Source organism: Artibeus jamaicensis, unplaced genomic scaffold, assembly GCF_021234435.1.
Source record: "Artibeus jamaicensis isolate MK-2021 breed Jamaican fruit bat unplaced genomic scaffold, CSHL_Jam_final contig_781, whole genome shotgun sequence".
In the NCBI taxonomy this organism is placed as follows: Eukaryota; Metazoa; Chordata; class Mammalia; order Chiroptera; family Phyllostomidae; genus Artibeus; species Artibeus jamaicensis.
The window spans coordinates 8221348-8247414 of NW_026521968.1; the positions used below are offsets into that span (position 1 = coordinate 8221348).

At 44.8% G+C, this 26067-nt stretch overlaps 1 protein-coding gene across 2 annotated transcripts; it reads left to right on the forward strand.

Moving 5' to 3' along the window:
* Positions 1-5205: 5205 nt before the first annotated feature.
* On the forward strand, positions 5206-24199 carry LOC119037161 (asialoglycoprotein receptor 2). Of its 2 annotated transcripts, XM_037129218.2 has the most exons (9): positions 5330-5506; positions 5703-6015; positions 10290-10409; positions 10647-10742; positions 11386-11457; positions 11740-11826; positions 11913-12058; positions 23307-23413; positions 23651-24199. In XM_037129218.2, exons 2-9 carry the CDS (start codon positions 5892-5894, stop codon positions 23805-23807), a joined length of 909 nt encoding a protein of 302 aa, XP_036985113.2. In that variant the 5' UTR covers positions 5330-5506; positions 5703-5891; the 3' UTR covers positions 23808-24199. The 2 variants fall into 2 exon arrangements, with proteins under 2 accessions (XP_053528626.1, XP_036985113.2); XM_053672651.1 differs by lacking the exons at positions 23307-23413; positions 23651-24199 and adding an exon at positions 18178-23296 and having other exon boundaries at positions 5206-5506.
* Positions 24200-26067: the final 1868 nt, after the last annotated feature.

Consider the following 26067-nt stretch of genomic DNA (forward strand, 5'->3'; position numbering starts at 1 on the left):
CCTCTGGCATGGTCATTTAACATATCTATAGCCTTTAACTGGTTTCACAGATATGTTAAATAGCTGTGGCCAGGCTTTGAGCCAGGAAAATGGGAGTGACTTCAACCCAGGAAGTAACTGGGAAGCAACTCCCCTTGGTTATAGCACCTGCATGAGAGCTTGGAGATGACTGGCTCCACGCCATGGGGCCGTTCCTGCCTAGACTTACTATGGCAGCCCAGTAAAGCTGGAAGGATACAGTAATGCTGTCAGGTGTAATTGATTGTGGGAGGAGTCAGAAATGGGGCTGCAGAGGAAGATTGGCTTGGGGATTTAAACCCAGACACTGTAGCCATGAGGGGAATCACCACGTGGCTTGGGTGAGAGTTGGGACCACGTGGCTTTGGATTGCTCCCTTTTGCCACATGACTTAGGAAGCAGGGGAGACTTTGCCTGGAAGAAAAGGGGAGAAAGGAGTCTTGCTGGTGGGCCAAGAGAAGGTGCCACATGGCTTTGGATTAACTGGAGATCAAGGTGGCAACACAGCTGATGGTGCCGGGAGCCTAAATCACGGACTTCTACTTCTTTTCCTGAGATTTGGTACCCCAGACTGAACAAAGGGGAGAAGGAAGTGCTGTGTGCATTTGTGGGTATTCAAAAGAACTTTAGCTTTAAAAAAAAAAAAAAGCCCTGGCTGGTGTAGCTCAGTGGATTGAGTGCGGGCCAGTGAACCAGACAATCGCGGTTCGATTCCCAGTCAGGGCACATGCCTAGGTTGCAGACCAGTTCCCTACAGGCCAGTTCCTAGCAGGGGACGCACAAAAGGCAACCATACATTGATGTTTCTCTCCTTCTCTCCTTCCCTTCCCCTCTAAAGATAAATAAATAAAATCTTAAAAAAAAAGAACTTTAGTATTTTAATGAAGACATTAAATCATTATTCTAAGTCTGTATAACTTTTGATGTCAATTCCGCACATAGAGCAATCAAGCCGCTCTACGTGTGCCACTCACGACAGAATCCCTTTTTTTAAGTCTGTATAACTTTTAAATAAATATGTTTTTTCACCAATCTCTGGCATTGAGAGATATCTTTCCTCTGGCGGCAGGCAAAGCAAACCTAGTATGAGGGGGAACCCCCAGAGAAAGAAGGGGGTTCCTTTCAGTAACAGTATATGGTTCATCACCCCCTGGGTCTGTTCTGTAACATTATGATGATTTTCAGTTTTTAAAAGATTTTATTTATTTATATTTAGACAGAGGGGCAGGGAGGGCCAAAGAGAGGGAGAGAAACATCAGTGTGTGGTTGCCTCTCATGCACCCCCTGCTGGAGACCTGGCCTGCAACCCAGGCATGTGCCCTGACTGGGAATCCAACTGGTGATGACCCTATGGTTTGCAGGCTGGTGCTTAATCCACTGAGCCACACCAGCCAGGGCTGATTTTCATTTTTAAGGCCAGGCTCTCAAATTTCACTAATTAACATTACAAGGAAAGAAAAGCTGACCTGCAGGCAGAAATACAGAAAGAGCTGAACAAGATTTTTACTTAATACTAGTGAAAAAGGCTCATATTGAGATGTTCTTCTACATACCTTCACTTTCTTTTTTAAAAAATAGTTATTTATATATTTATTTTTGAATTATTTCCTCACTTTCTTTTTTAAAAAATAATTATTTATATATTTATTTTTTAGAAAGGGGGGAAGGGAGGGAGAAAGAGAGAAACACCAATATGTGGGTGCCTCTCACGTGGTCCCCACTAGAGAGCTGGCCTGCAACCCAGGCATGTGTCCTGACTGGGAATTGAACCTGAGATCCTTTGGTTCGCAGCCTGCACTCAATCCACTAAGCTACACCAGCCAGGTCTATTTCCTCACTTTCTATGGTACTTCCTAAGACAGTAGAAATGGGAGATAAATATTCTGAGCAGTGGCATGTCTGAAAGCTCTTTATTCTCCTCTCTCATGCTGATGATCACTTGTCTACAGTTCTAGGTTGAAAAACATTAACCTTGGGTTCGAAGGCATCATCCTGTTGCCGTAATGTCGAATTTAACAGCTGGGAAGTAGAACCCATTCTCATTCCTGTTTTTTTTGCAGGTGACTTTTTCCCTCTCCTGGAGTTTTTAGAATATTCTCTTGATCTCTGGTATTCTAAAATTTCACAATGGTATGCTTTGGGTCATTTTTCAGTGAAAAGCTGTGGAATTAGTATCTTATTTAAATTTGGAACTTCATCCTTTTAATTCTAAGTAACATTCTTATATTATTTCTTTGATAACTTTTTTCCCTTTTACTTTCTGCTGTATCTTCTAGAACTCCTGTTAGATGTTGATTCTCCAAATTGATCTTTTATGTTACTTGTGGATGTTTTACAGGGATATATATATATATGCCCTTTTTCTCCTCTAAAATTTGAAATCAGTTGAGAATTAAGATGCAGTAGACAGATAAATGGATGTCAAGGTGTTCGCTTTTGCTGATAATCAGTGAAGGAGGATTTGGCTTAACATCTTAAATCAAAAGCACTTGTTAATGTTTTATTCTAAAATTAGGCAGCATACCTATGGAGTCATGGGCAGAGCTGGCAAAGCTGGGTTCAGTCCACCTGTCAGCAAGTGGACAAGGTGGGCAGGGAGGCAGCGAATGGAGCCCGGGGGAGCTGTGCCAAGGCAGCTAAGCAGTAAGCCAAGCTTCCTCTTCTGGAAAGGAGTGAGCAGGCTGGGGGAGAATCTGGAGAGAGAGCCAGAAAGCTTCACTTGTGGGAACTTGAGGCAGGGAAAACCGCCCCCCCAAATTTAGTTATCAATTTTCACATTAATTCTTTTTGTTCTTATCTCTTTTTCCTTCTTATTTTTCTGTAAGATTTTCTAAATTTTATCTTCCAAAGCTTCTATTTTTGGCTTTAACAATACTATTTTTATGTTTGAAAGACTGTTCTTGTTTTCTGAAAAAGTATCTAGAATATACAAGAAATTCTGGCTAATCAACAAAGTGAATTCAGAAAACCCAGTAGAAACATGGACAAAGGAGATGAAAAGGCACTTCATACAAGGGGAAGCTGAATGGCTGTTCAGTAGATGAAGAAATGTTCAGACCCACTATCACCTAGAAATGAAAAATAAAAAACATGAGATGGTATCAGGTTGGCAGTAGTTGGGAAGCTGAATAATATCAAGTACTTGGAAGGGTGGATGAAAAGAGGGAGCCTTCCTATGCTGGGGGTGGGCGTCACCCGGCATGGCCGTTCTGGAGAATGGACGCTCTGGTGACACCCAGTAAAGCACAATCTCATTCCTGGATGCATTTCACAGGGGAAATCTTATTCAGGTTCACTCGGGAACATAATGAGACCATGGTGTCGGTGTAGTTCATGACGAGGAGACAGCATAAATAAACCAGGACATATACACACCATTTAATATGGGTCATAGCAACAGACCAGATGCACAAATAACACCATAGCAGACCTTAAACAGCTCTTGTTGGGTAAAAAAGGTCAGCAACAAATGAGATTTGTAAAAGTTTCATTTATGTATATGAAAAACAGATGGACATAAACTATACTGCCATATATTTTATAAGGATATATTTTAAGAATATATATTGCTTTAGTTAACTATTGATACATAACATAACAACCCAAAATTCCCGTGGCTTAAAACAAATAACCATGTATTATTTCTCAAGATTCTCTGGGTGAGAAATATGGGCAGGGCTAGGCCAGGTGGACTGTGTGGTACTGGCTAGGTTACATGCTTGGATTCATTCAGCTGTTGGCTGGGCTGCTCTGGAAGCTCCCAGAGGCTTTGTTCACATGTTGGGGGCCTCGTGCTTCTCTAGGTGGTCTCTCTCACTCTCTCTTTCTCTTCATATTGTAACTCAACTTCCCTACCCTGAGAACCTCCCACACCGAGTGAGTGCTCCATGAGGTCAGTCTCTCTCTAGCAGGATAGCAGGGCCTCCTTATAGCATGGCGGCTGGCTTCCTGGGAGTGTTCTCAGACTTTGATTTGTGACCCATGAATGGATTAGGAAACTCAGTTTAGGTGGTCATGAAGTAGAATACAACTAGTAAGGTAAGTATTATTTTATGAAACTTTCATGTGAATAGTATATCTACAAATTCATTAACTAATTCATTCGATCCCTTGTTCATTCAATAAATACCTGTTGAGCTCTGCCAATGTGGCAGACACTGGGTACTCAGGAGAAATAACATACAAACGTGTCTGTGTGCAAGTGTTGGCAGGCATGTTCAGGGTCATGTTGTAGTATGTCTCTCTCACTGTGTTTACAGTCAAATGGCAAGGCAGCTGCCACTGCCTCGGGGGTTTCGTAGGAAGGTCGGGATGCTGAATTGTGTGGCTACTTCCCTTATATGTCAGAAAGTCACCACATACTTTCTCCATTAAAAAAGAAAACAGGAAACAAAAAGCACAGGCCTCTGTTTCAACCCCTTTTCAGCACAGGGGGCAACATGGGCTGCTTTATAAGTAGCCAGTGTGGCGAGGGTCTGAAAATCAGGGACGAAAACTCTGCTTTCTTTCCTCAGCTATTGTTAGTGTGAATGTGGATGGTTCCTCAGCTCGTGGAACTCGCCTTCCCCATAGGACTGAGAAGGGCCCCCTTTCACATGACTTTTTTCCTCTTTATCCTGTTTTGCTTTCCATTTCCCTCCCCTCTGACCCCTCCACCCAGGGCAAGTCACTGAATCTCCCCGAGGATCCATTGCTTCCCCTGTAAAATAGGAACAACACAAGCAGCCCCTTGCTGGGGTGTTGTGTTGTGAGAAATACAGGAGAACCTGGCTGGGAGGGAGGACGAAAGCTTAGGTTGCCCAGGCCTGTTAAGGACTTAGTGAGGTTGAAGACCTCCTGCCCCAGAAGTGTGGCTTCTGCCACTGTCCCTCTCCTCCCCCTGCACTTCTGCTTTTCTGGGCCCTTAACTCCCCAGTAGGGTGAAGCTGTCAGTCCTGAGCTGGGGAGACTGGGGCTGAGCCTACAGGAAGTGGGGCCTAGACTTAGATGGTGCCAGACTGGGCAAGAGCTGAGAATCATCAGCCCCTCTGATCCTGGCCAGAGGTATTTAGCAACACCAACAATTCTGGGAAATTCAGAGGCAGGAAGTAAAAGGGGGGAAGAACAACGGGAAACCCTGAACCATATTTTTGCCTTCCCGGCCTGGTCCCCCTTCCAAACTGTGTGATGATGAGTAAGGTGACCAGCTTATGGGGGTGATGGGGACAGACCAGGAGACCCTTTCTCTAGGGAGAACAGAGACAGTCCTGTCCCAGCCCCCACTATACTTTGCCCAAGTTCCAACTCCATTTCCATTCTGTTTACTGTCCAAAGTCCCGGGGTCAGGACATGCCAGCATAGAACCTCTTGGACATTCAGACACATGGGCTCAGGGCCCTCACTTGGACCAGCCTCCTCCCCTCCTCTTCTCTCCTGTCTAACACCACCTGCCCCACTTCTCCCAGCCTGCTTGAGGGACCCGGGAGTCAGCTCTTCACACCTTTAACAGGTATTCAAGGTTGGGGAGGCAAGTGGGACTGGGGATGTTTGGGATTAAGGAGACCGTAGGTCAGGGACAGTGGGGGCTGGATGGAAAGATGAGAATGTAGAGGGAAGGCACCTCCCCAGCCATGTCACAGCCTAGGGAATCATCTGAAAAGGGAGAAGACCCGGTTGTATTTCAGGCCCAAACTCACCTCTTTCAGCCCAAACTCACCTCCAACCTCAGACTCAACCCAAGCTGTCTCCTCCACCTGCCCTGACCCTGCCTCCAGTCCCATCCTCAGCCTCCACCTGAACTAGCATTTGAGCAGGAGCACCAGCCCTGAACTGAGCCCCAGCCCTGAGAGCAGCCTCAACAGCAGCCCAGGCCCAGCTCCTGCCCTGGGCCCAGCATGGCGAAGGACTTTCAGGACATCCAGCAGCTGGACTCTGAGGAGAGCGACCACCAGCTCAGTGGGGGTGAGGGGCCAGGCACCTTTAGGCACAATCCCAGGAGAGAAGATGCATTTTGGAAAGGCAAGTATCCGGTTTCCAGGGCTGCACTTCACCTCTCTTTCTCGCTCCTGATGTCTCTGTCTCCCTGAGGTCTCTGTCACATTCACCCTGTGAGCAGGGACCAGTCCCTCTAGGAGTGTGGTGCCAACTCCTTTGCTTGCCCCCTGGCTCCACCTTTCTCTCCACCCTCAGGACCCCAGGAAAGGGTGTGTGTCCAGAGGTGAGGGAATAAGTGGAAGCTGGAGATGACTTCCTCCTCTCTTCCTCCCATCCTTCCTTCTGATAACATGTGCTGTGTGTCTGTGCACATTTGTGTGTGCAAGGAAAGCACATTCAGCCAGGAGAGTGTACACGTATGTGGGAGGGTATGGGGGTGGGTGGATGAGAGGCAATGGACACAGACATACAGAGATATTTCAGAAAATTCCCACTCTCTCCAAGCCCCCCATCTGGATCTTTCTCTAGCAGATCTTGATGGAAGGCCCCTTGTCTAGGAAAAGGTTTTAATGCAAGAGAGACATGAGACCAGGGGTGGGGAGTGGGGCGTGTCAGGTGTGTGGGTGCTGGCAATAGCATGATGCTCTGTGGAGACAGGAGGGGCTGGGACTTGGAGCTCAGGAGAGGAATTGGTTAGCCTGGGCTGGGAGGTGAAACCCCTCATTTCTGAGGCTGGCAGACTGTGGAGGCTGGTGATGTCACAGGTGAGGGTTGGAACCGGGCAGGGCAGGAGCAGCAGGAGGGACAGGCGATCCCACTGAAGGCTTCTCCTTTCCTGGGTAGGGGACTGGCAGGTCTCCCCACTGGGCAGTAGGCTTCAGGGGGCAGACACCACATCTGTCTCACTCCCCTCTGCACCCTCAGTGCCCATATGATGCCTGATAACGTAGTGAAATGATTTTGGATCACTTGACTCATGCTCACTCAAAAAAGATTTTGGATATTGTTGAATCTTTGGAGGTGAGAGGGTTGAGAGTTTTAGCAGGAGGCTTGGAGAGAGGCCGGAGGTCTTGGGTTTCATGGGAGAAGGAGCTCACCCAGAAGGCCTGATGGGAGGCACTACAGGGCAGCTCTGAGATGGCCTGGCCCTCAGCGCGTTCCTCCCCGGCAGCCTCTGCTGCCCTCCTGTGAGCTGGCACCTAGCACCCACCTACCTGCAGCCAAGATGGAATATCCTACAGTTTTCAGCAAATGTGGAAATATTTTGGCCATTGTTATCCTCAGCCTTCTCTCCTTTCTTTCAAGGACCCCAATTCTGCATCTATTAGTGGTCCCACAGTCCACTGATGCTATTTCCACTTTAAAAAAGTTATTTTTTCTCTTAGTGTTTCTTTTTATATATTTTTTATTGTTATGTCTTTAAATTTACTAATCTTTCTTTCCTTATGCATTTCTAATCTTCCATTAACCCCACTCAGTGTAATTTTCATTTCAGACATGTATTTTTTGTGTCTAAAAGTTCAACTTTGGACTTTTATATATCCACCTTGATATTCTACTTAATTTTTTTGAACATATGGAGTACAGTTACAATATCTGTTCTAATGTCCTGTCTGCTAATTCTAGCATCTTTGTGAGTTCTGGATTTGTTTTGGTAGATTTATTAACCTTCTTGTTATAAAATATGTTTTTCTGCTTCTTTGTCTGGTAATCTTTGATTGGATGCTCAATATTGTGAATTTTACCTTGTTGTGTGCTGGATATATTTGTATTCCTCTAAATTTTCTTGAGCTTTTATTCTGGGATGTAGTTAAGTTACTTGGAGTCACCTTGGTCCTTTTGGGCATTGCTTCTATGACTTGTTAGGTGGGTCTGGAGGATGGCCAGCGCAAGGCCTTCTTGGGTCCTCTACCCAAAACCTTGAGGGTTATGTTGTCCAGTCTGGCTGGTGGGAGTAGGCACTGTTCCTGGTCCTGTAGGAGTGTCAGGCACTGCTCCCTAATCCATTCAGATGGTTTTCTCCTGGTCTTGGGTGGTTTTCTTCACACACATGCACTGATCAGCACTCAGCTGATTGCTTGAAGGAAACCCTCCGCTCATCTCTGCATGTCTCTGGGCCGTCTCCTCTGGTACTTTGTCCTGTGAAATCTGATGACCTTAGTTACCTTAAACTCTTGGCTCCATCTCCTTAAGTGGGGGAGTCTGCTGGGCACTGCTTGGTTTGCCCCTCCCTGTCCTGTGGCCTGAAAACTTTCTCCCAACACTAGGCCGGGACAATTGATCGTAGGGCTCATCTAGTTTATGTCCTGTCCCTCGGGGGTCATTGCCCGGTGTTGCTTGAAGTCCAGTGTCTTGAAAATGGTTGTTTATTATTCTGGTTGTCTCTGGGAGGAGGGCATGTCTAGTCCTTGTTATTCCATGTTGGGCAGATCCTTTCTTTTATTTTCAAACTTGCTTAGTCAGTACTTTACATGTTTTAACTAATTTCATTCTCAGTACAGCCCAATCAGGTAGCTACTATTCTTACTTATATTTTTTCTATTGTTGTGAGAACATATAACATGGAATCTGTCCTTTAACAAACTTTAAAGTGAACAACACTGCTTCATTAACCATAGGCACATGGACGTTCAGCTGATCTCTCAAACTTATACATCTTGCGCAGTTATAACTTTATACCCATTGAACAGCAACTCCCAGTTTCCCAAGCCCCAGCCCCTGGCAACCACCACTCTTCTCTCTGTTTCTATGAGTTTGACTACTTTAGATTGTATAAGTGGACACAAGAAAACCATGGGGATGAATGACTTGCTTATGACCTCAGAGCTAGTTGGTGGCACAGCTGGACTCAGCCATGGGTGGTCTTGTTTCAGGACACAGGTGCAGAGAGATTGTTGAGCTGACTCAGAGCGGAGGGTTTATAGGTCATAGGTCAGTGGGAAGCAGAACAAGGGCCCACTGAGTGGACAGTATTGGAGAGGGCAGTCAGAGGCTCAGCCATGGAGTACTAGCTGGGTTGGGGAGACTGGTTTGGGAGAGCTCTCTAGAAGAACAAAAACTCAGGGGATGAGGAAAGACATGTGTGGGGAGAAGCAAAGGGAAGGCAGTGCTCACAGCAGGAAACAGGCAGTGGAGGTGTCAAAGACATGGCTTTTCTGGGTCCAGATGGGGTCCTGAGTGTGGCTGAAGTGGAAGAAGGTGACAGATATTGGTGTGAAGAGGTCAAGTGATCTGGGTGATTACTCATGGGGACAACTCACGATGGTGGCAACTGAGGGACTGGAGAGGAAGATGCTGGACCTCTGAGTATCCCCAGGATGTGAGGCTCCATAGGTGCGATGGGAGTGAGAAGAGAGGGGAGGTCAGGGTTTAAGGCAACAAGAAGGAGGCATTTTCTTAGAGGTGGATGGTGCCAATTGCAGAAGCCAGGCCTGGAGGGATGAAGCCAGTTCTGTGCATGTGAGAATGTGGGTGCATGTGTGTATGTGTGTGGGAACACATGTGTCACTGGGTGTATATGCGCAAGAAAGTATGTGAATGTGTTAAAGAATGAGAGATTGTGTATGAGAATGTGTGTGGTAATGTGTATGAATGTGAGAATGTGTGTTAATGATGCGTTTGCTTGTCCTGGGCCTCAATGCCCTGCTGATGGTGGCCATCCATGTAATTGGGTCCCAGAGTGAGGATCACAGGGGCCGGTGGGGATGGGACCACGATGGGAGGGGGTGTGGGCAGCACGGAGGGTGGTGAGTGTGTGTGCAGTAATGAGTGTGAGAGTGAAATGAAAAATGCATATGTGTGTGTGGCTGTGTTTTCAGTATTCAGCTTGATGAAGAGGAGGGAGAGGGTTCTGTGAAATGACTGAGGGCTAAGGGGAGGGTGTTTGTGGTGGGGCAAGGGTTTCTGGGGTGAAGGGGCAGAGAGACCTGGGAGATGAGGCTCTGAAGGCTGGGGGATGAGAGAGCTGGGGCTTGAAGGGCAGCCCTCATGGAGTGGTCTGTGGTGGAATGCCCTTGGACTTAAACATCCCACTGGAAGTGGGGGTGGTTGTGGTGGGGCTTCTACTTTTGGGTCTGAGAGGCCCAGCTCTAAGACTGGGGCTTTAAACACAGCTGATGTGAGTATCAGTACCACATGCAGGTGTGCTGTATGCCCATGTAGGTGTGTGCATGTGTGCAAATGAGTGTGTGTGCAACACTTAAATGCCAGGGTTAAAGCCCATTGACTCCCCCAAACAACACTCCCCAGCTACTTTCCTATCACCTGCCTGGGCTGCACTTCCGCAGACTTCTGTTCCCCTGGTGCTTCCATTAGGTGGGATCTAGGCGGTACTGCTCCTGACGCCCCTTCTCTTGCAGGGACTCCTGCACCCCAGCCCCTTCTGCTGCAGAGTCTCCACCCCAGGCTCTGGCTCAATCTGCTGGTCCTAGGCTTCAACCTCCTGCTGTTGGTGACCATCTGTGTGATTGGGTCCCAAAGTGAGGATCACAGGGGCCAGCAGAGATGGGGTGGCAATGGGAAGGGGGATGTGTGCAGTGCAGGGGGGTGGTAAGAGTTATTACAGGGGAAGAGAGGGAGGCAGTACGGGGCAGAGCTGGGGCACGTATGGGGGCAGTTAGGGGGTAGTGAGGGGACAGTGCTGTGGACAGTGATGAGGCTGTCCCATGGGGCACAGCCCCCTCCACTTTGTCCTGTGTCCTCTCTCTCCTGACAAGGAGCACAGATGCAAGTGGAGTTTTGGACCCTAAAACAAGCTTTCAGCAACTTCTCCTCCAGCACCCTGGCAGAGATCCAGGCTCTCAGCTTCCACGGTGAGTGGGTGCACTTGGGAGGGGAGGGCCGGGGGGTTGGGCCGCTGAGGCAGTTTACTAGCACAGGTTTGCTGGATTCCAAGGTGGTGCCCAGTGTGGGGTTTGCAAAGGGGTGTGTTTGGGGTGCTGTGGGCAGATAACCCAGCCTGAGATGCAGAGCAGTTTCCAGGGATGCTGTTCCCCAGGCTAAAGGACCCTGAATGATGAATAGGCAGGTGAAGAGGGTGGGGGTTAGTACCAGGTAGAGAGAATGAATCTGTGGTTACTGGGAGATGAGGAAGACCACTGCACATTTTGGGGCAATAAACACTTGCAGTGTGGCAGGAGCTAAGTGGAGAGGTGTGGTGGGTAGGGTCCAGGCCATGGAAGCAAGCTGTGTAAATAAAGTGAGGCTTTCTTTTGAGAAAATGCAGACCTATGGAAGGGGTTTGCCCAGGGGAGTGACCTGAGCGGGTTTGTTCCTCAGAAAGCCAGAGCAGCAGGGTGCAGGGAGACTGGGCAGAGCTGCGGGGACTGAGAGCAGGGCCTGGAACCTCCCAGGTGAAGGTGACAGGTGGCTCCAACTGCTGCTCCAGGGGCTGAGGATGGAGGGATGTTAAGGAGGCAGAATGGAGGGAAACGGTTTAACCTTCTTCTTTTTCAGGAAGCAGCACAGGTGACAGAGTGACAGCTTTGGAAGCCAAGCTGGAGAAACAGAAGCAGGACCTGAAAGCAGGTCGGAGACCCTCCCTTGAGTGTGTGATATGTGAGAGGGTGTTTATGTGTGAGAGAGAGTAATGTATATGGTGTGTGTGTGTGAGTGATGTGTGTGTATGTGTGAGTATGTGGTGTGAGTGATATGTTTGTTGTGCGTCTCTGAGTGAGTGTGTAGAGTATGGTATATGCGATTGATGTGTGTGTTGAGTTTTCCCAGACAAAGCCTGGGTTCCTGTGCAGGGCCCTGGCAGATGGGGCACTCATACTGCCCGAATCATTATCTATCATTCTGTCCCCCTAGATCATGACACCCTGCTCTTTCATCTGAAGCACTTCCCGTTTGATCTGCGCATTCTGGCTTGCCAGCTGGTGTTTCTGCGAAGCAATGGTAGGGAGAGGGGACGTCTCCCGTCCAGGGCGTGCCTGTGGCCTCCAGCTGGATCTCATCTCCCATTGCTACTGCCATCTCCTCAGGCACAGAATGCTGCCCCATTAACTGGCTGGAGCATGAAGGCAGCTGCTACTGGTTCTCTCGCTCTGGGCTGACCTGGCCTGAGGCTCAGAAGTTCTGTGAGGTGGAGAACGCGCACCTGGTCGTCATCAACTCCAGAAAGGAGCAGGTGAACCATACCCTTCCCAAAAGCAGAAGGCAACCTCTGGAGTGCAAACTCTGGGAAGCTGGACCAGGCTGGCTTTATTATTATTTTTTAACCTAGGAAAGAATTCAGAAGCAGAAGTCTGGCAGAACTCTGGGAGGTTCAGAGCAGAGTAGCCACTGATTCTAAGAGGTGGGAGGTGACAGCCAGGAGCTCAGGCAGAGGGGCAGGAGCCAAGAGAGCAGGGGGTGAAGAACAGGTCACCCTTGGAGACAGATTGAAAGACAGGATGAACTAAATAAAGTAAGACTTGGGTGGAGAGCACAAAGTCCCTTCCTGTTGTGTGCTGGCCTAGGGGTGTGGTGGCAGATTGGGTGAAAGGAACAGAGTGGGTAGGATTCCCAATGACGTGCCTGCCACAGCACTACAGGTCTCACCTGCCCCCTGCAGTCACCAGGCCCCAACCCCAAACACCAAAGTTCACAGGGAAAAACCAACCTGTTAGAATAGGTGAGCATTTCTTTTTTGAAAAGGAGCATATTAATGGTAACACTTACTTAGTCCTTACTAAGAACAGGCACTTTCATATGTATTCCTTTAACCCTCACACTCCCACAAGCAGGTGCTCTTATAATTCCCATTTTTGAGGAAGCGAGAGGTGAGGGAACAAAGGAACAGGGAAGCTAAGGGACTTGCTGTGTAGGTAGTAAGTCAGGATGGAGCCAGAATTCAAAACCACTCTACCTCCTTAGCCAGTGTTCTCAACTGCTACACATTGCTCGAATACATTCAGTTTACATTGTGCAATAATTACAGACATATTTAGCTTTACCAATCAGGTTGAAATTGCCAATTGCAATGAATTTTGACCTATAAAAATGTCAGTTTCACATGGGCCAGTGTAAGATTCCAGCGCTCTGCCAGCTGGCCCACAAGACTCAGCGAGCTGGTCTCGATGACAGTGGCTTCCTGTTCCGTGGGCTGTGCTCATCACGGTGCGGCGAACATCAGCATTGGCTTTGATACTTTTGCCTCAAGTTCATCTTTACATGACATAAATAGAATGGATCTTGATTTTTTTCACTTGCATTTGCTGAATGTAGCTCTGTCCATCTTTTCATTTCCAACCTTTTGAGTCTCTGTTTTGGATTAATGCTTCTCAGCCTTGGCTCTATATTATTAATATAAGCCTTTACACTTGGGGAGTTTAAAAATTCTGATTTAATTAATCTTGGATTCATCTGTGGCATTGAGATTTTTTTTTTAGTTTTCAAATTTTACTCTTGTTTATTCTGTTACAGTTGTCCCAACCCCCCCCTTTGCCCTCCTCCATCCTGCCCCATCCCCTGCTCCCACCATCCATCCCCACCCTGTTGTCCATATCTGTGGGTCATTCATACATGTTCTTTCACTACTCCCTTCCCCTTCTTTCCACCATCCCCCCACCCCCTATATTCTGGCCACTGTTAGTCTGTTCCCTGTTTCCATGTCTCTGTTTCTATTTTTTCTAAGTTTGTTTTGTTTACTAGATTCCTCTTATAAGTGGTATCACATGGTATTTGTGTTTCACCAACTGGCTTATTTCACTTAGTGTAATGTTTTTAAAAGTTACCCTGACTGATGCTACTGTGTGTGCAGCTCAAGGTATTTCTCTTATCCATTGTGCATTAAGTTTTTTAAAAATATATTTTATTGAGTATGCCATTACAGTTCTATTTCCCCTCTTCATTCCCCTCCACCTTGCACACTCCTCCCCCACTGCTCCCCCCTTAATTTATGACCATGTGTCTTAAGTTCTTTAGATTCTATATTTCCCATATTATTCTCACCCCCCCCCATTTTCTACCTACCGTTAATGCTACTTATTTTCTGTACCTTCTCCCCCCTTCTCCTCCTCCCACTCCCCTGTTGCTAACCCTCCATGTGATCTTCATTTCTATGGTTTGCTCCTGATCTAGCTGTCCTCTTAATTTGCTTTTGTTTTAGGTGTTGTTGTTAATAACTGTGAGTTTGCTGTCCTTTCACTGTTCATCTTTTTTATCTTCTTTTTCTTAGGTAAGTCCCTTTAACATTCCATATGATAAGAGCTTGGTGATGATGAACTTCTCGAATTTGATCTTATCTGAGAAGCACTTTATCTGCCCTTCCATTCTAAATGAAAGCTTTGATGGATAGAGCAATCTTGGATATAGGTCTGGATTTCATGACTTGGAATACTTCTTTCCAGCCCCTTCTTGCCTGTAAGGTCTCTTTTGAGAAGTCAACTGACAGTCTGATGGGAACTCCTTTGTAGGTGACTGTCCCCTTATCTCTTGCTGCTTCTAAAATTCTCTCCTTCATTTTAACCTTGGCTAATGTAATGATGATGTGCCTTGGTGTGTTCCTTCTTGGGTCCAACTTCTTTGGGACTCTCTGAGCTTCCTGGATTTCCTGGAAGTCTGCTGCTTTTGCCAGATTGGGGAAGTTCTCCTTTATTATTTGTTCAAATAAGGTTTCCACTTGCTCTTCCTCTTCCCCTTCTGGTACCCCTATAATTCGGATGTTGGAGCATTTAAAGATGTCCTGAAGGCTCCTAAGCCTCTTCTCATTTTTTTGAATTCTTCTTTCTTCATATTTTTCTGTTTGGTCACTTTTTCTTCCTTCTGGTCCACTCCCTTGATTTGAGTCCCAGTTTTCTTTCCATCACTATTGGTTTCCTGTGCATTTCCCTTCATTTCAATTAGTTTAGACTTCATATGTTCCTCTAATTTGTGACTAAAATCGACCAGTTCTGTGAGCATCCTAATCACCAGTGTTTTGAACTGTGCATCTGATAGGTTGGCTATTTCTTGGTCACTAAAATTTATCGGCTCTGGGGTCTTGCGTTCTTCTTGAGCCATAATGTTTTGGTCTGTTCGCGCCTGTTACGTATGAGGGGCAGAGCCCTAGGTGTTCACCCCAGTGGGGCAACTCAGTTGCTGGGTTGTGAGGCTGTATGTGGGGCATGGTCAAAGAGGGGCTATGGTGGTCCCCTCTGCTGCTTCCCGTCACTGGGGCCTGTGCGGTCTGTCTCCCTGCTCGCTCCTTTGTCTGGTTTATCTGTGTGTGAATGTGTGACCGTGGTCAGCCTTGTGCCCTCATTGGGTCCACCCATTGCTACTCCATGCCTGGGATCCATCCATGGCTGCCTGCACGCCTGGGTCGGGGGATCTTTTCTGACCAACCTGCTCTGCTGCTGGTTCTGCCCCTCTTACCGGTCTGGCTGAACGGTTAGTTTTTGTTGGACTTCTATATAGTTCAATTTTCTGTGTTTTAGCTGCATTTTCTGTTACTAAAACTTTATTGTCTTTAAACTTGGTTGTGGGAGAAGGCACAGTGTTTCCACCTGTGCCTCCATCTTGGCGGAAGTCCCCATAAGTTTTGTTTTTAGTGTTAAAAATTGAGGGAGTCTTTTAATAGATGTGTTGAGGTGGACCCCAAAATTTCCTAAATTACTCCTGGGGGGCAGGCCACTTGTAGTATAGGTTTTTCTTGCTAGGTGAGTGTTCTAGAAACCCATCTATATGAGTGTACCAGCAGGCATTGTTGTAAGAGGCTGTATTTGGCTTAAGTGAATTCTTTTGAAGATTCTTTCAACGCACTTTCCCATTTCATGATGGGTGATTTACAAGTGCACCTGCTCATACCACACTGAGTGTTCAGAAGTTTTTGACCAAAAATGGCATGAGCCCTGTGCCCCACTCTCCTTATTCACCTGATCTTGATCTCACCCCCAGAGACTTTTTTTTTTTGTTTCCCTGGATGAAAAAAGTCCTCAAAGGGAAATGTTTTGCTGATGTGGAAGAAATGAAACAAAAAATGGCAGAAGCAATAAAAAGCATCAAAACTGATGAGTTCAAAAACTGTTTTGAGCAGTGGAAAAAATGTCTCAATAGGTGTATTGCACCAAATGGAGAGTATGCTGAAGGTGATTAAAGTTTAAACATGTAAGAATAAATACACAGTTTTTAATAAATATATTGGTTTTGGGGGTCACCCTCATGTCTAATTTATTTTTAATAGATATGTTTAACCTGCATTTGCCTTTTTTTCTGTTTACATTCTTCTGTTTTCTCACATTTGTTGTGTAAGATGTGTTTTTATTTTCTTCCCCTACAGTATTTTGTACTGTTTATAGTTATAACAGTGATTCCTTTTATAACTTCAAATGATGGGCTGAATAAAATCAAGGAGTTGCCCTGGCCTGGTGACTCAGTTGGTTAGAGCACCATCCACACACTAAACAATTGTAGGTTCCATCCCCAGTCAAGGCACATTCTTAGGTTTCAGGTTCGATCTCCAGTAAGGGCATGTTCAGGACGCAACCGATTGTTCTTTTTCTCTCCCTTCCTTTCTCGGAAGGGAGATGTTAAAATCTCCCTTGTTAAAACCATCTCTGATGTTAAAATCAATAAACATATCCTTGGATGAGGATTTTAAAAAATCAAGGAGTTTATATAGTTTTTCATAAGAAATATGAGGAAACCAGGACACTTTTTTACACACCTCACTCTTTTTAAAAAAATTTTATTGATTATGCTATTACAGTTGTCCCATTTTCCATCCTTTATTCCCCTCTGCCCTGCACACCCCCTCCTACCCATATTCCCACCCTCCTTAGTTCATGTCCATGGGTTGTACATATAAGTTCTTTGGCTTCTCCATTTCCCATACTGTTCTTAAACCCCCCCCCTGTCGATTTTGTACCTACCAATTATGCTGCTTATTTCCTGTATCTTTTCCCCCATTCTCCCCTTTCCCCTCCCCACTGATAACTCTCCATGTGATCTCCATTTCTGTGATTCTCTTTCTAATTGTTTGCTTAGTTTGTTTTTGTTTTTATTTTTAGGTTTGGTTGTTGATAGTTGTGAGTTTGTTCTCATTTTACTGTTCATATTTCCTTTAACATTTCATATAATAAGGGCTTGGTGATGATGAACGTCTTTAACTTGACATTATCTGAGAAGCACTTTATCTGCCCTTCCATTCTAAATGATAGCTTTGCTGGATAGAGTAATCTTGGATATAAGTCCTTGCCTTTCATGACTTGGAATACTTCTTTCCAGCCTCTTCCTGCCTGTATGATTTCTTTTGAGAAATCAGCTGATAGTCTTATGGGTACATTTTTGTGGGTGACTGTCTCCTTTTCTCTTGTTGCTTTTAAGATTCTCTCCTTCTCTTTAACCTTGGGTAATGTAATTATGATGTGCCTTGGTGCGTGCTTCCTTGGGTCCAACCTCTTTGAGACTCTCTGAGCTTCCATACTTCCTGGAAGTCTATTTCTTTTGCCAGATTGGGGAAGTTCTCCTTCATTACTTTTTCAAATAAGTTTTCAATTTTTTGCTCTTCCTCATCTCCTTCTGGTACCCCTATGATTCAGATGTTGGAACATTTAATGTAATCCTGGAGGTTCCTAAGCCTCTCCTCATTTTTTAAAATTCTTATTTCTTCATTCCGTTGTGGTTGAATGTTTCTTTCTTCCTTCTGCTTCAAATCATTGATTTGAGTCCCGGTTTCTTTCCCTTCACTGTTGGTTCTCTGTACATTTTCCTTTATTTCATTTTTTATAGCCTTAATTTTTTCCTCTATTTTGTGACCATACTCAACCAATTCTGTGAGCATCCTGATTACCAGGGTTTTGCACTCTGCATTTGATAGGTTGGCTATCTTTTCACCACTTGGTTGTATTTTTTTTGGAGCTTTGATCTGTTTTTTTCATTTGGGTCCTATTTTTTTTTGTCTCATCATGCCATTTACATAGTAAGGGGTGGAGCCTTAGGTATTCAGCAGGGTGGGCAACCTACTCTGTTGCCTTGTAGTACTGTGTGTGGGGGAGGGGTCAGAGAGGAAACATGACACTTGCTGGGCTCTTTGCTGACTTTCAGTCACTTCCCCTGCTATCCACAAGCAAATTGGGCCCTTCTGGTGATGATTCCTGGGTGGATGGGTTTGTGTGCATTCAAGGACCTTGTCGGTCTGTCCAATAAACTCTCGTGTGAGACTGGGAGTTTCTCTGTTTGCAGTAACCCCCACAGAATTTTTCAGTCAGAGGTTTTGAGACTTTATTTCATGGCCTGGAGGCCTGGGTTGCACAGTCTGTCTCATTCCCCATTTGTTCTTACCAGATTATCCACCCGCAAATGTGGGACTGCCCGCTTCACCAGTGGCTGCCTTGCTATGAGTCCTCTCCACCCAGCTGTTCCTCTCTGCCCCTCCTACCAGTCTGGATGAATGTTTTTTATTTAACTTCTTGGTTGCCAAACTTTCATACAGTTTGATTTTCAGCAGTTCTGTGGGGTTTTTTGTTTTTAAATTTGTTGTTGTCCTTCTTTTGGTTGTGTGAGGAGGCAAAATGTTTCTACCCTACACCTCCATCTTGGCTGAACTCATTCTTTCTTTTTAAAATTGAGATATAACTGACATATAACAGTTTATAAGTTTGAGGTCTATACATATTGGTTTGATACATTTACATATTGCAATATGATTACCACACTAGCATTAACTATTACCTCTTTTGTGTTATATAATTGTCATTTTTTTGTTCCCCAATGTTTATTGTTTTTTTGGCTTTTATTTATTTATTTTAATATATTTTTTATTTTATTGATTATGCCATTACATTTGTTCTATTCCCCCCTCTGTTCCCCTCCACCCTGCACACCCCTCCCCCACCATTCCCCCCCTTTAGTTCATGAACACGTGTCTCAAGTTCTTTAGATTCTATATTTCCCCTACTATTCTTACCCTCCCCCTATCTATTTTCTACCTACTGTCTATGCTACTTATTTTCTGTACCTTCTCCCCCTTCTCTTCCTCCCACTCCCCTGTTGCTAACCCTCCATGTGATCTTCATTTTTATGGTTCACTCCTGATCTAGCTGTCCTCTAAATTTGCTTTTGTTTTAGGTGTTGTTGTTAATAACTGTGTTTGCTGTCCTTTCACTGTTCATCTTTTTTATCTTCTTTTTCTTAGGTAAGTCCCTTTTACATTTCATATAATAAGGGCTTGGTGATGATGAACTTCTCGAATTTGATCTTATCTGAGAAGCACTTTATCTGTCCTTTCATTCTAAATGAAAGCTTTGATGGATAGAGCAATCTTGGATGTAGGTCTGGATTTCATGACTTGGAATACTTCTATCCAGCCCCTTCTTGCCTGTAAGGTCTCTTTTGAGAAGTCAACTGACAGTCTGATGGGAACTCCTTTGTAGGTGACTGTCCCCTTAGCTCTTGTTGCTTCTAGGATTCTCTCCTTCATTTTAACCTTGGCTAATGTAATGATGATGTGCCTTGGTGTGTTCCTTCTTGGGTCCAACTTCTTTGGGACTCTCTGAGCTTCCTGGATTTCCTGGAAGTCTATTGCCTTTGCCAGAATGGGGAAGTTCTCTTTTATTATTTGTTCAAATAAGGTTTCCACTGGTGACTGTTCCTCTTCCCCTTCTGGTACCCCTATAATTCGGATGTTGGAGCGTTTAAAGATGTCCTGGAGGTTCCTAAGCCTCTCCTCATTTTTTTGAATTCTTGTTTCTTCATTCTTTTCTGTTTGGTCATTTTTTTCTTCCTTCTGGTCCGCTCCCTTGATTTGAGTCCCAGTTTCCTTTCCATTACTTTTGGTTTCCTGTGTATTTCCATTCATTTAAATTAGTTTAGCCTTCATATGTTCCTCTAATTTGTGACTAAAATCAACCAGTTCTGTGAGCATCCTGATCACCAGTGTTTTGAACTGTGCATCTGAAAGTTTGGCTATTTCTTCATTGCTTAGATTTATTGGCTCTGGGGCTCTGAGTTGTTCTTGAGCCATGTTTTGATCTGTTTGTGCCTGTTACGTATACGGAGAGGTGCCTTTTAGGTGTTCACCAGGGCGGGGCCACCCAGGTTGCTTGTTTGCGATGTTGTATGTGGGGGCAGGGTTAGAGAGGGAGCAATGGCGGTCCTCTCCGCTTGCCCAGTCTGCCTCACCACTTTCCCACACCTGTTTATCTGAGCACAAATGTGCAAGCCCGCCGCCCTGCACTGCCGGGGCCTGCGAGATCTGTCTCAATGCTTGCCTCTTCATTGGTTTATCTGCGTGCAAATGCATGACCAACCGCAGACAGCCAGCTGCACCTCTTCCCTGGGTCCACCTGTAGCTAGCCCGCACCTGGGATCCGTGCCCTCAGCTGCCTGCACACCGCCCGGGTGGGGGGATCTTTTTTGCCGACCTGCTCCACTGCTGGCTTCTCCCTTCTCACTGGTTTAGCTGAGTGGTTTGTTATTTTCGGACTCTGTATTGTTCCATTTTCTGTGTGGTTTGGTTGCGTTTATTGTTGTTAAAACTTTGTCGCTTTTAGATTTGGTTGTGTGAGGACACAAAGTGTTTCCACCTACGCCTCCATCTTGGTGGAAGTCTAATTGTCATTTCTTTTATGTGTTGAGAACAAGGAAGATCTAGTTTCTTAGCAATTTGGAAGTTTATAATGCCTTGTTCTTTTCTTCTCTTATATTCCTTAAGTGTTTCGCCTGAAGAATTGGAGCCTTTTCTATGTTTTAAAATTTCATTTATCTCATCCAGATATATTTTGGTGTTGCTCATTCTATATTTTTTCTCTGAGTCCAGGAGAGTCCTTTTATTATTTAACTTAGGTTTTCTAACATTTTATTTTATTATTTTTATTTTTAATCCTTACCTGAGGATATGTTTGTTGATTTTGGAGAGAGAGAAGGGGAAGAGAGAGAGAGAGAGAGAGAGAGAGAGACATTGGTCAGTTGCCACTCATGTGCCCAAACCGGAGATTGAAACCTCAACTTAGGTATATGCCCTGACCCTAAATTGAACCCAAAACCTTATGGTGCATGGGACCATGCTCTAACCAACTGAGCCACATGGGTAGAGTGAGGTTTTTTCACACTGTAGATTTTCTTAAGTCACATATGTGAATATTTTTTTGTCCATTTGTTCTCTTTTCCTCTGGAACATATCATCCAAAAGTATCTCCATTGTCTGCCTTCCACAGCCATCAACTTGTTTCCATTACTTTCATCTTTCTCTGTTTTCTACTGCATTCTGAGTCCTTTTCTCAGGCCCATTTTTATATCTCAGACTTGGCTTGCTGCTGAGATCCTTGGTTGTTTTTATACAGCTCAAATTGTTCTCTTACATGTCTTCTTTTTAGTTATTATATTGTGTTATCTTTCTTTTAAAATATATTTCTTGATATTTTATGTCATTCATCTCCTCTTTAATTTTTAAAAAAATAACTAATTTTAATTTGTAATTTATTGATGAGAGAGACATTAATTTGTTGTTACAATTATTTACACATTCATTGGTTTCTTCTTGTATGTACCCTCCCAATGTTCAAACATGTAACCTTGATGTATCAGAATGATGCTCTAACCAACTGAGCTGCCTGGCTGGGGCATCTCTTCTTTAATTTTTCTGAGGCTGTAAAAAAGTTGTTCTCCAACATCCATTTCTGTTCTAAAAGATGCCTTTTATTCAAAGTATATTTTTCAACTCTCTTTTGTGATATCACAGTTCTTTCATCCTCCTCCTCATCCTCTTTATTTTTGCATAGGTTTCATGATAATTCCCCTCTCTACCACTTTTATAAATGGGCACAATTCTTTCTTGCCTGTTATTTACCCATGAACCAGGGAGATGAATTCTCCTGGATTATTTTCTTTGCTTATTTTGCACTATTAGATTCCTCTCATGAGTCTGACGCAGAGGGCTGGGTTTTTGTTCATTTGTATTCTTTGTTCAGTTATTCAGCTTCTTGTGGTTTGGGGAGAGGGGACTGGGCAGCAGGCAGCAGCAAATAGAATATCTTGTCTACAGCTCTATTGACTTCTGAATTTGGATAATAGCCCCCCAACCTCCAAGGGCTGCCCTTGCAACACAGGACATTATCCTATTTGCAGGATTCTAGAATCCAAGGATGCTCCTATATCTGCCCTCAGATGATGAGACTAACGGTAATCTTAGGTGTGTCTCTAGGATGTGAGTGGAACCAGGAATTTGTTTCTACCTGTAGTTGGAGACCCTTCACATGCTGTCAAAGGGAACTAATTGCTAAGTGTGGATGTTGGCCAACCCATCCCTCTGCTTTTTCCACTCTCTCCCCCTCTACCCAGGGCAGCTTCCTGTGTTTATCACAGACTTCCAGACCCCATGTAGTCAAGTCATAATGGACTCTGGGTAGTGGGTCCAATGGGAAGCCCTAGGACCTGGTGAACTTTTGGAAATGACAGCTAGACATAGAAACCAAGGGCTCCATGGGGACCATCAGGACAAGGGCCAGAGATGGGATCCTGAGTTTGAGGTTGTGGGCAGAAGACAACGAGAGGACTAGAGCTGCAGCAGCATCCATGAGTTGAGAATAAAGTGAGGGGCCAGATTGGGGGCAGCAGTCATACACTTGGGCACTGCATTGACTTTTTGGGCTCCACCAGCTACTGTGAGTTCCTTAACATCACATGTAAGTTAGGGCAACCATTTTAGAGGGTTTATGAGGATTTAATAAAATAATCTTTGTGAAGCACTCAGCATGTACTTTAGTGCAGTAAACATTCTCTAAAGCAGGGGTCCCCAACCCCTGGGACCCAGACCCAGACTGAGGCCACAAAGTAGGACGTGAGCAGTAGGTGATCAAAGCTTCATCTGCATGTACATATTTACAGCTGCTCTCCATCACTTCCATTACCACCTGAGCTCTGCCTCCTATCAGATCATTCATAGCATTGATTCTCACAGGAGCATGAACCCTGCTGTGAACTGTGCATGTGAGGGCTCTAGGTTGCTCACTCCTTATGAGAATTTAGTGCCTGATGATCAGAGGTGGAGCTGTCTCCCATCACCTCCAGATGGGAACCGTCCAATTGCAGGAAAACAAGCTCAGGGCTCCTACTGGTTCTGTATTATGGTGAGTTGCATAATCATTTCATTATATATTATAATGTAATAATAATAGAAATAAAGTGCACAATAAATGTAGTGTGCTTGAATCATCCCCAGACCATCTCCTCTCCCTGCTCCCCAGTCCATGAAAAAATTGTCTTCCACGAAACCCATCCCTGTGCCAGAAAGGTTGGGGACCACTGCTCTAAACAATAGCTTAGGTTACAATAGAAAAAGTGAGGACTTTTTTTTGGAGGGGAGATGATACTTCAGCTTAGGGGCAGATCAGGCTGGGGAAGTGTAGAGGGAACCACAGCTAATGATTGCATGGAGCTACAAGGGACTAGAAACTTCCCTCCCACCTGTTTTCCAGCAATTCATTGTACAGCACACGCGCCCCTTTCATACCTGGATAGGTCTCACTGAGATCGATGGTTCCTGGAAATGGGTGGATGGCACAGACTACAGTAATAGCTACAAGTAAGTGCCCTCTCCCTGGCCTAGTTTGGCCTGGGGATGGCCACCTGGACTTTTGCCCCTAATATCCCTACCCATCCTTAGAGACCAAATTCCCCAACCCTCTCCCTTTCAGACTCCCAACCTCCAAGGCTGCAGCTTCTGCTTCCTGAATTCTCCAAGGCTATGCTTTTCTGATATGGGGATGAGGATTGCTGGAATAGGGGTGGTGAGAGCTTCATCTCTGTCCTGCTTTTCTAGGAACTGGAATGTCCCTTGGCTAGATAACTGGAGAGGGCATGAACAGGGAGGAAGTGAAGACTGTGCTGAAGTCCGAGTGGATGGCCGCTGGTCTCACAATTTCTGCCAGCAAGTGCAACGCTGGACATGTGAGATGAGACGGAACATTACCGGCTAGGAGTTCTGACCTCCAGCAAATCTGTCTGTACCCCATTCCCATGCTGCCCCCAGCTTCTCTTCTGGGGATTTTGAAGATAGTCAGGGGCATGGGGAGGAATTGAGGGAAGATAGAAGAGGATAGTTTAAGAATCTCAGACCCTGGGGAGGCAGATCCCAGCCTCCTGCTACTCACTGAGATTATTATCATTTTCAGCCTCCTCACTGGAGTAGAAGAAGAAACAAATACTTGAAACTCTGTGTGGACTAGTTATTTGGAACTGGGAAATGTAGTGTGCAAAGAATAGGGAGCAGAGAGCATCTGGAAGAAAGTTTAAGTCACAGACAGCTTCGCCTAGGTACCCAATCTCTTAGGAATGGCAGGGGTGGGGCAGGGGATCTTGGAGCAGAAGCATTCAGTAGAAGGCACTGAGGTTTGGGGGTGGGGGAAGGAGCTGGCTGGGCTGGGTTGGAGGGTCTGCCCACACACTGAGGGGTTCCTGGAGGAAGCGGCCTTCTCTGCAGCTGGGATTTGCTCCAGAAGAGGTTTCAGGGAGCACCCCACTTTCCTCAGCCCAGGAACTGTGGAGTGGACTAGCAAGGCCAGTGAAAAATGTTTGCTAAGAGAAGGAGGATTGGTAACAGACTTTTCCACTGTTTTCAGTGTGGCTGCTTCTTTTTGACCCCAGACAAATCTAGACATATATTCAGCACAGGGTGGCACCAACTATTTCACAGTGGATAAATGTCATCTTCCAAGATCATTCTAAAACCAATCTTAGAAGGATCTTTAAGCAAATAGATTTTTTGTTTTATTTTTATTGCAAAAGTAATATATACTATTAGTGGAAAATATTTTAAACGCACAGACATGTGGAGAGATTTGTGATAAGGAGTTGGCTCTTGAGATTATGGAGGCTCAGAAGACCCAAGTTCCTCAGGTAAGCAGGCAAGCTGGAGGCCCTGGAGAGACAATGGTGTAGTTCCACTCAAAGGCAACAGACTAAAGACCCAGAGAGAGATGATGTTTCCCTTCAAATCCAGAGGCAGGAAAAAAGCCAATGCCCCAATCTGAAGTGGGTCAGGCAGGAAAAACTCTCTTGTACTCATGTAGGGTCAGCCTTCTTGTTCTAGTCAGGGCTTCAGCTGGTTGGATAAGGCCCAACCACACTAGGGTGAGCAATCTACTTTCCTGGGTCCACTGATTCAAAGCTTACTCTTATCTAAAAACACCTTCATAGACACACAGAATAGTGTTTGACCACTATTCTAGGCATCTTGTGGCCCAGTAAAATTGACATATGAAATTAACCATTATAGGTTTCCTATCAGGATGTTTCCTGTGTATGTGCACATATTCAAATACTACATTTCACTAGTGGCTTGCTTTTTTCACTTTCCAGTGTCTTGTGGACATTGATCTAATCTATGCTATTCCCTGAGAAGTTTTACCTTGTGGAGCTTAGCAGGGGTGGAAATTCCAAAAGACAGATATGCCATATGTTATTTCATCATTTCCTGTGGTAGATAGATAGGAGTTGGCATTTTTGTATGTTTTCACATATAATGTTTCAAGTAATTTTTGCTTCTAACTTTGTGTCAGGTAAAGCCTTCCTAATTTTCAGCTGCATAATTTTTTAGGACTTCTCCTTCCAAACATATATGATTGGTATAAAGTAAAAAATATTTTGAAAGTAATAATACATGCATTTAAAGTCTTGTGGGACAAGAAAAAGCCACTCCTGTTGTCCAGAGAAAACCAGTTTCAGGTTTTAGCTGTTTCTTCCTATATGGACATCTGAATTTCTGAATAATGCATATAAACAGATATATCTTTATTTACCAATTGTTGACAGATATTATTTAGTCACTATCATGTAGATGAGGTACAATTTTCCAAATGAGTCTACAATTTCTTTTTAAATCATAATTCAGAATCTGTACCAGTTATGGCTGCATCAGTAGTGTTAACTGCTGAGCTAAGTAGTATAATTAATTAGATTTCCTTTCTGGTCCAACTTTTATTTCTTCTGAAGTTCATAATTATTTCATTTAAAAATGTACTGCATACTCTAATTTCTCAAGATGGTGGCATAGGTAAACACAGCTCACCTCTTCACACAACCATATCACAATTACAACTAAATTATAGAACAATCATCACTCAGAACCATCAGAAATCAAATTTAATGGAAGTTTGACAACCATGGACTTAAAGAAACCACATCTATCCAGATTGGTAGGAGAGGTGGAGACATGGAACAGGCTGGTTCCACATCCAT

What these genes read in the sequence shown, in the direction of transcription:
- LOC119037161 (XM_037129218.2), top strand. Translation starts at nt 5,892, where the DNA reads ATGGCGAAGGACTTTCAGGACATCCAGCAGCTGGACTCTGAGGAGAGC. An exon ending in CCAGGCTCTCAGCTTCCACG is followed by an intron (nt 10,743 to 11,385) that starts GTGAGTGGGTGC and finishes CTTCTTTTTCAG; the next exon opens with GAAGCAGCACAGGTGACAGA. An exon ending in TCAACTCCAGAAAGGAGCAG is followed by an intron (nt 12,059 to 23,306) that starts GTGAACCATACC and finishes CCTGTTTTCCAG; the next exon opens with CAATTCATTGTACAGCACAC.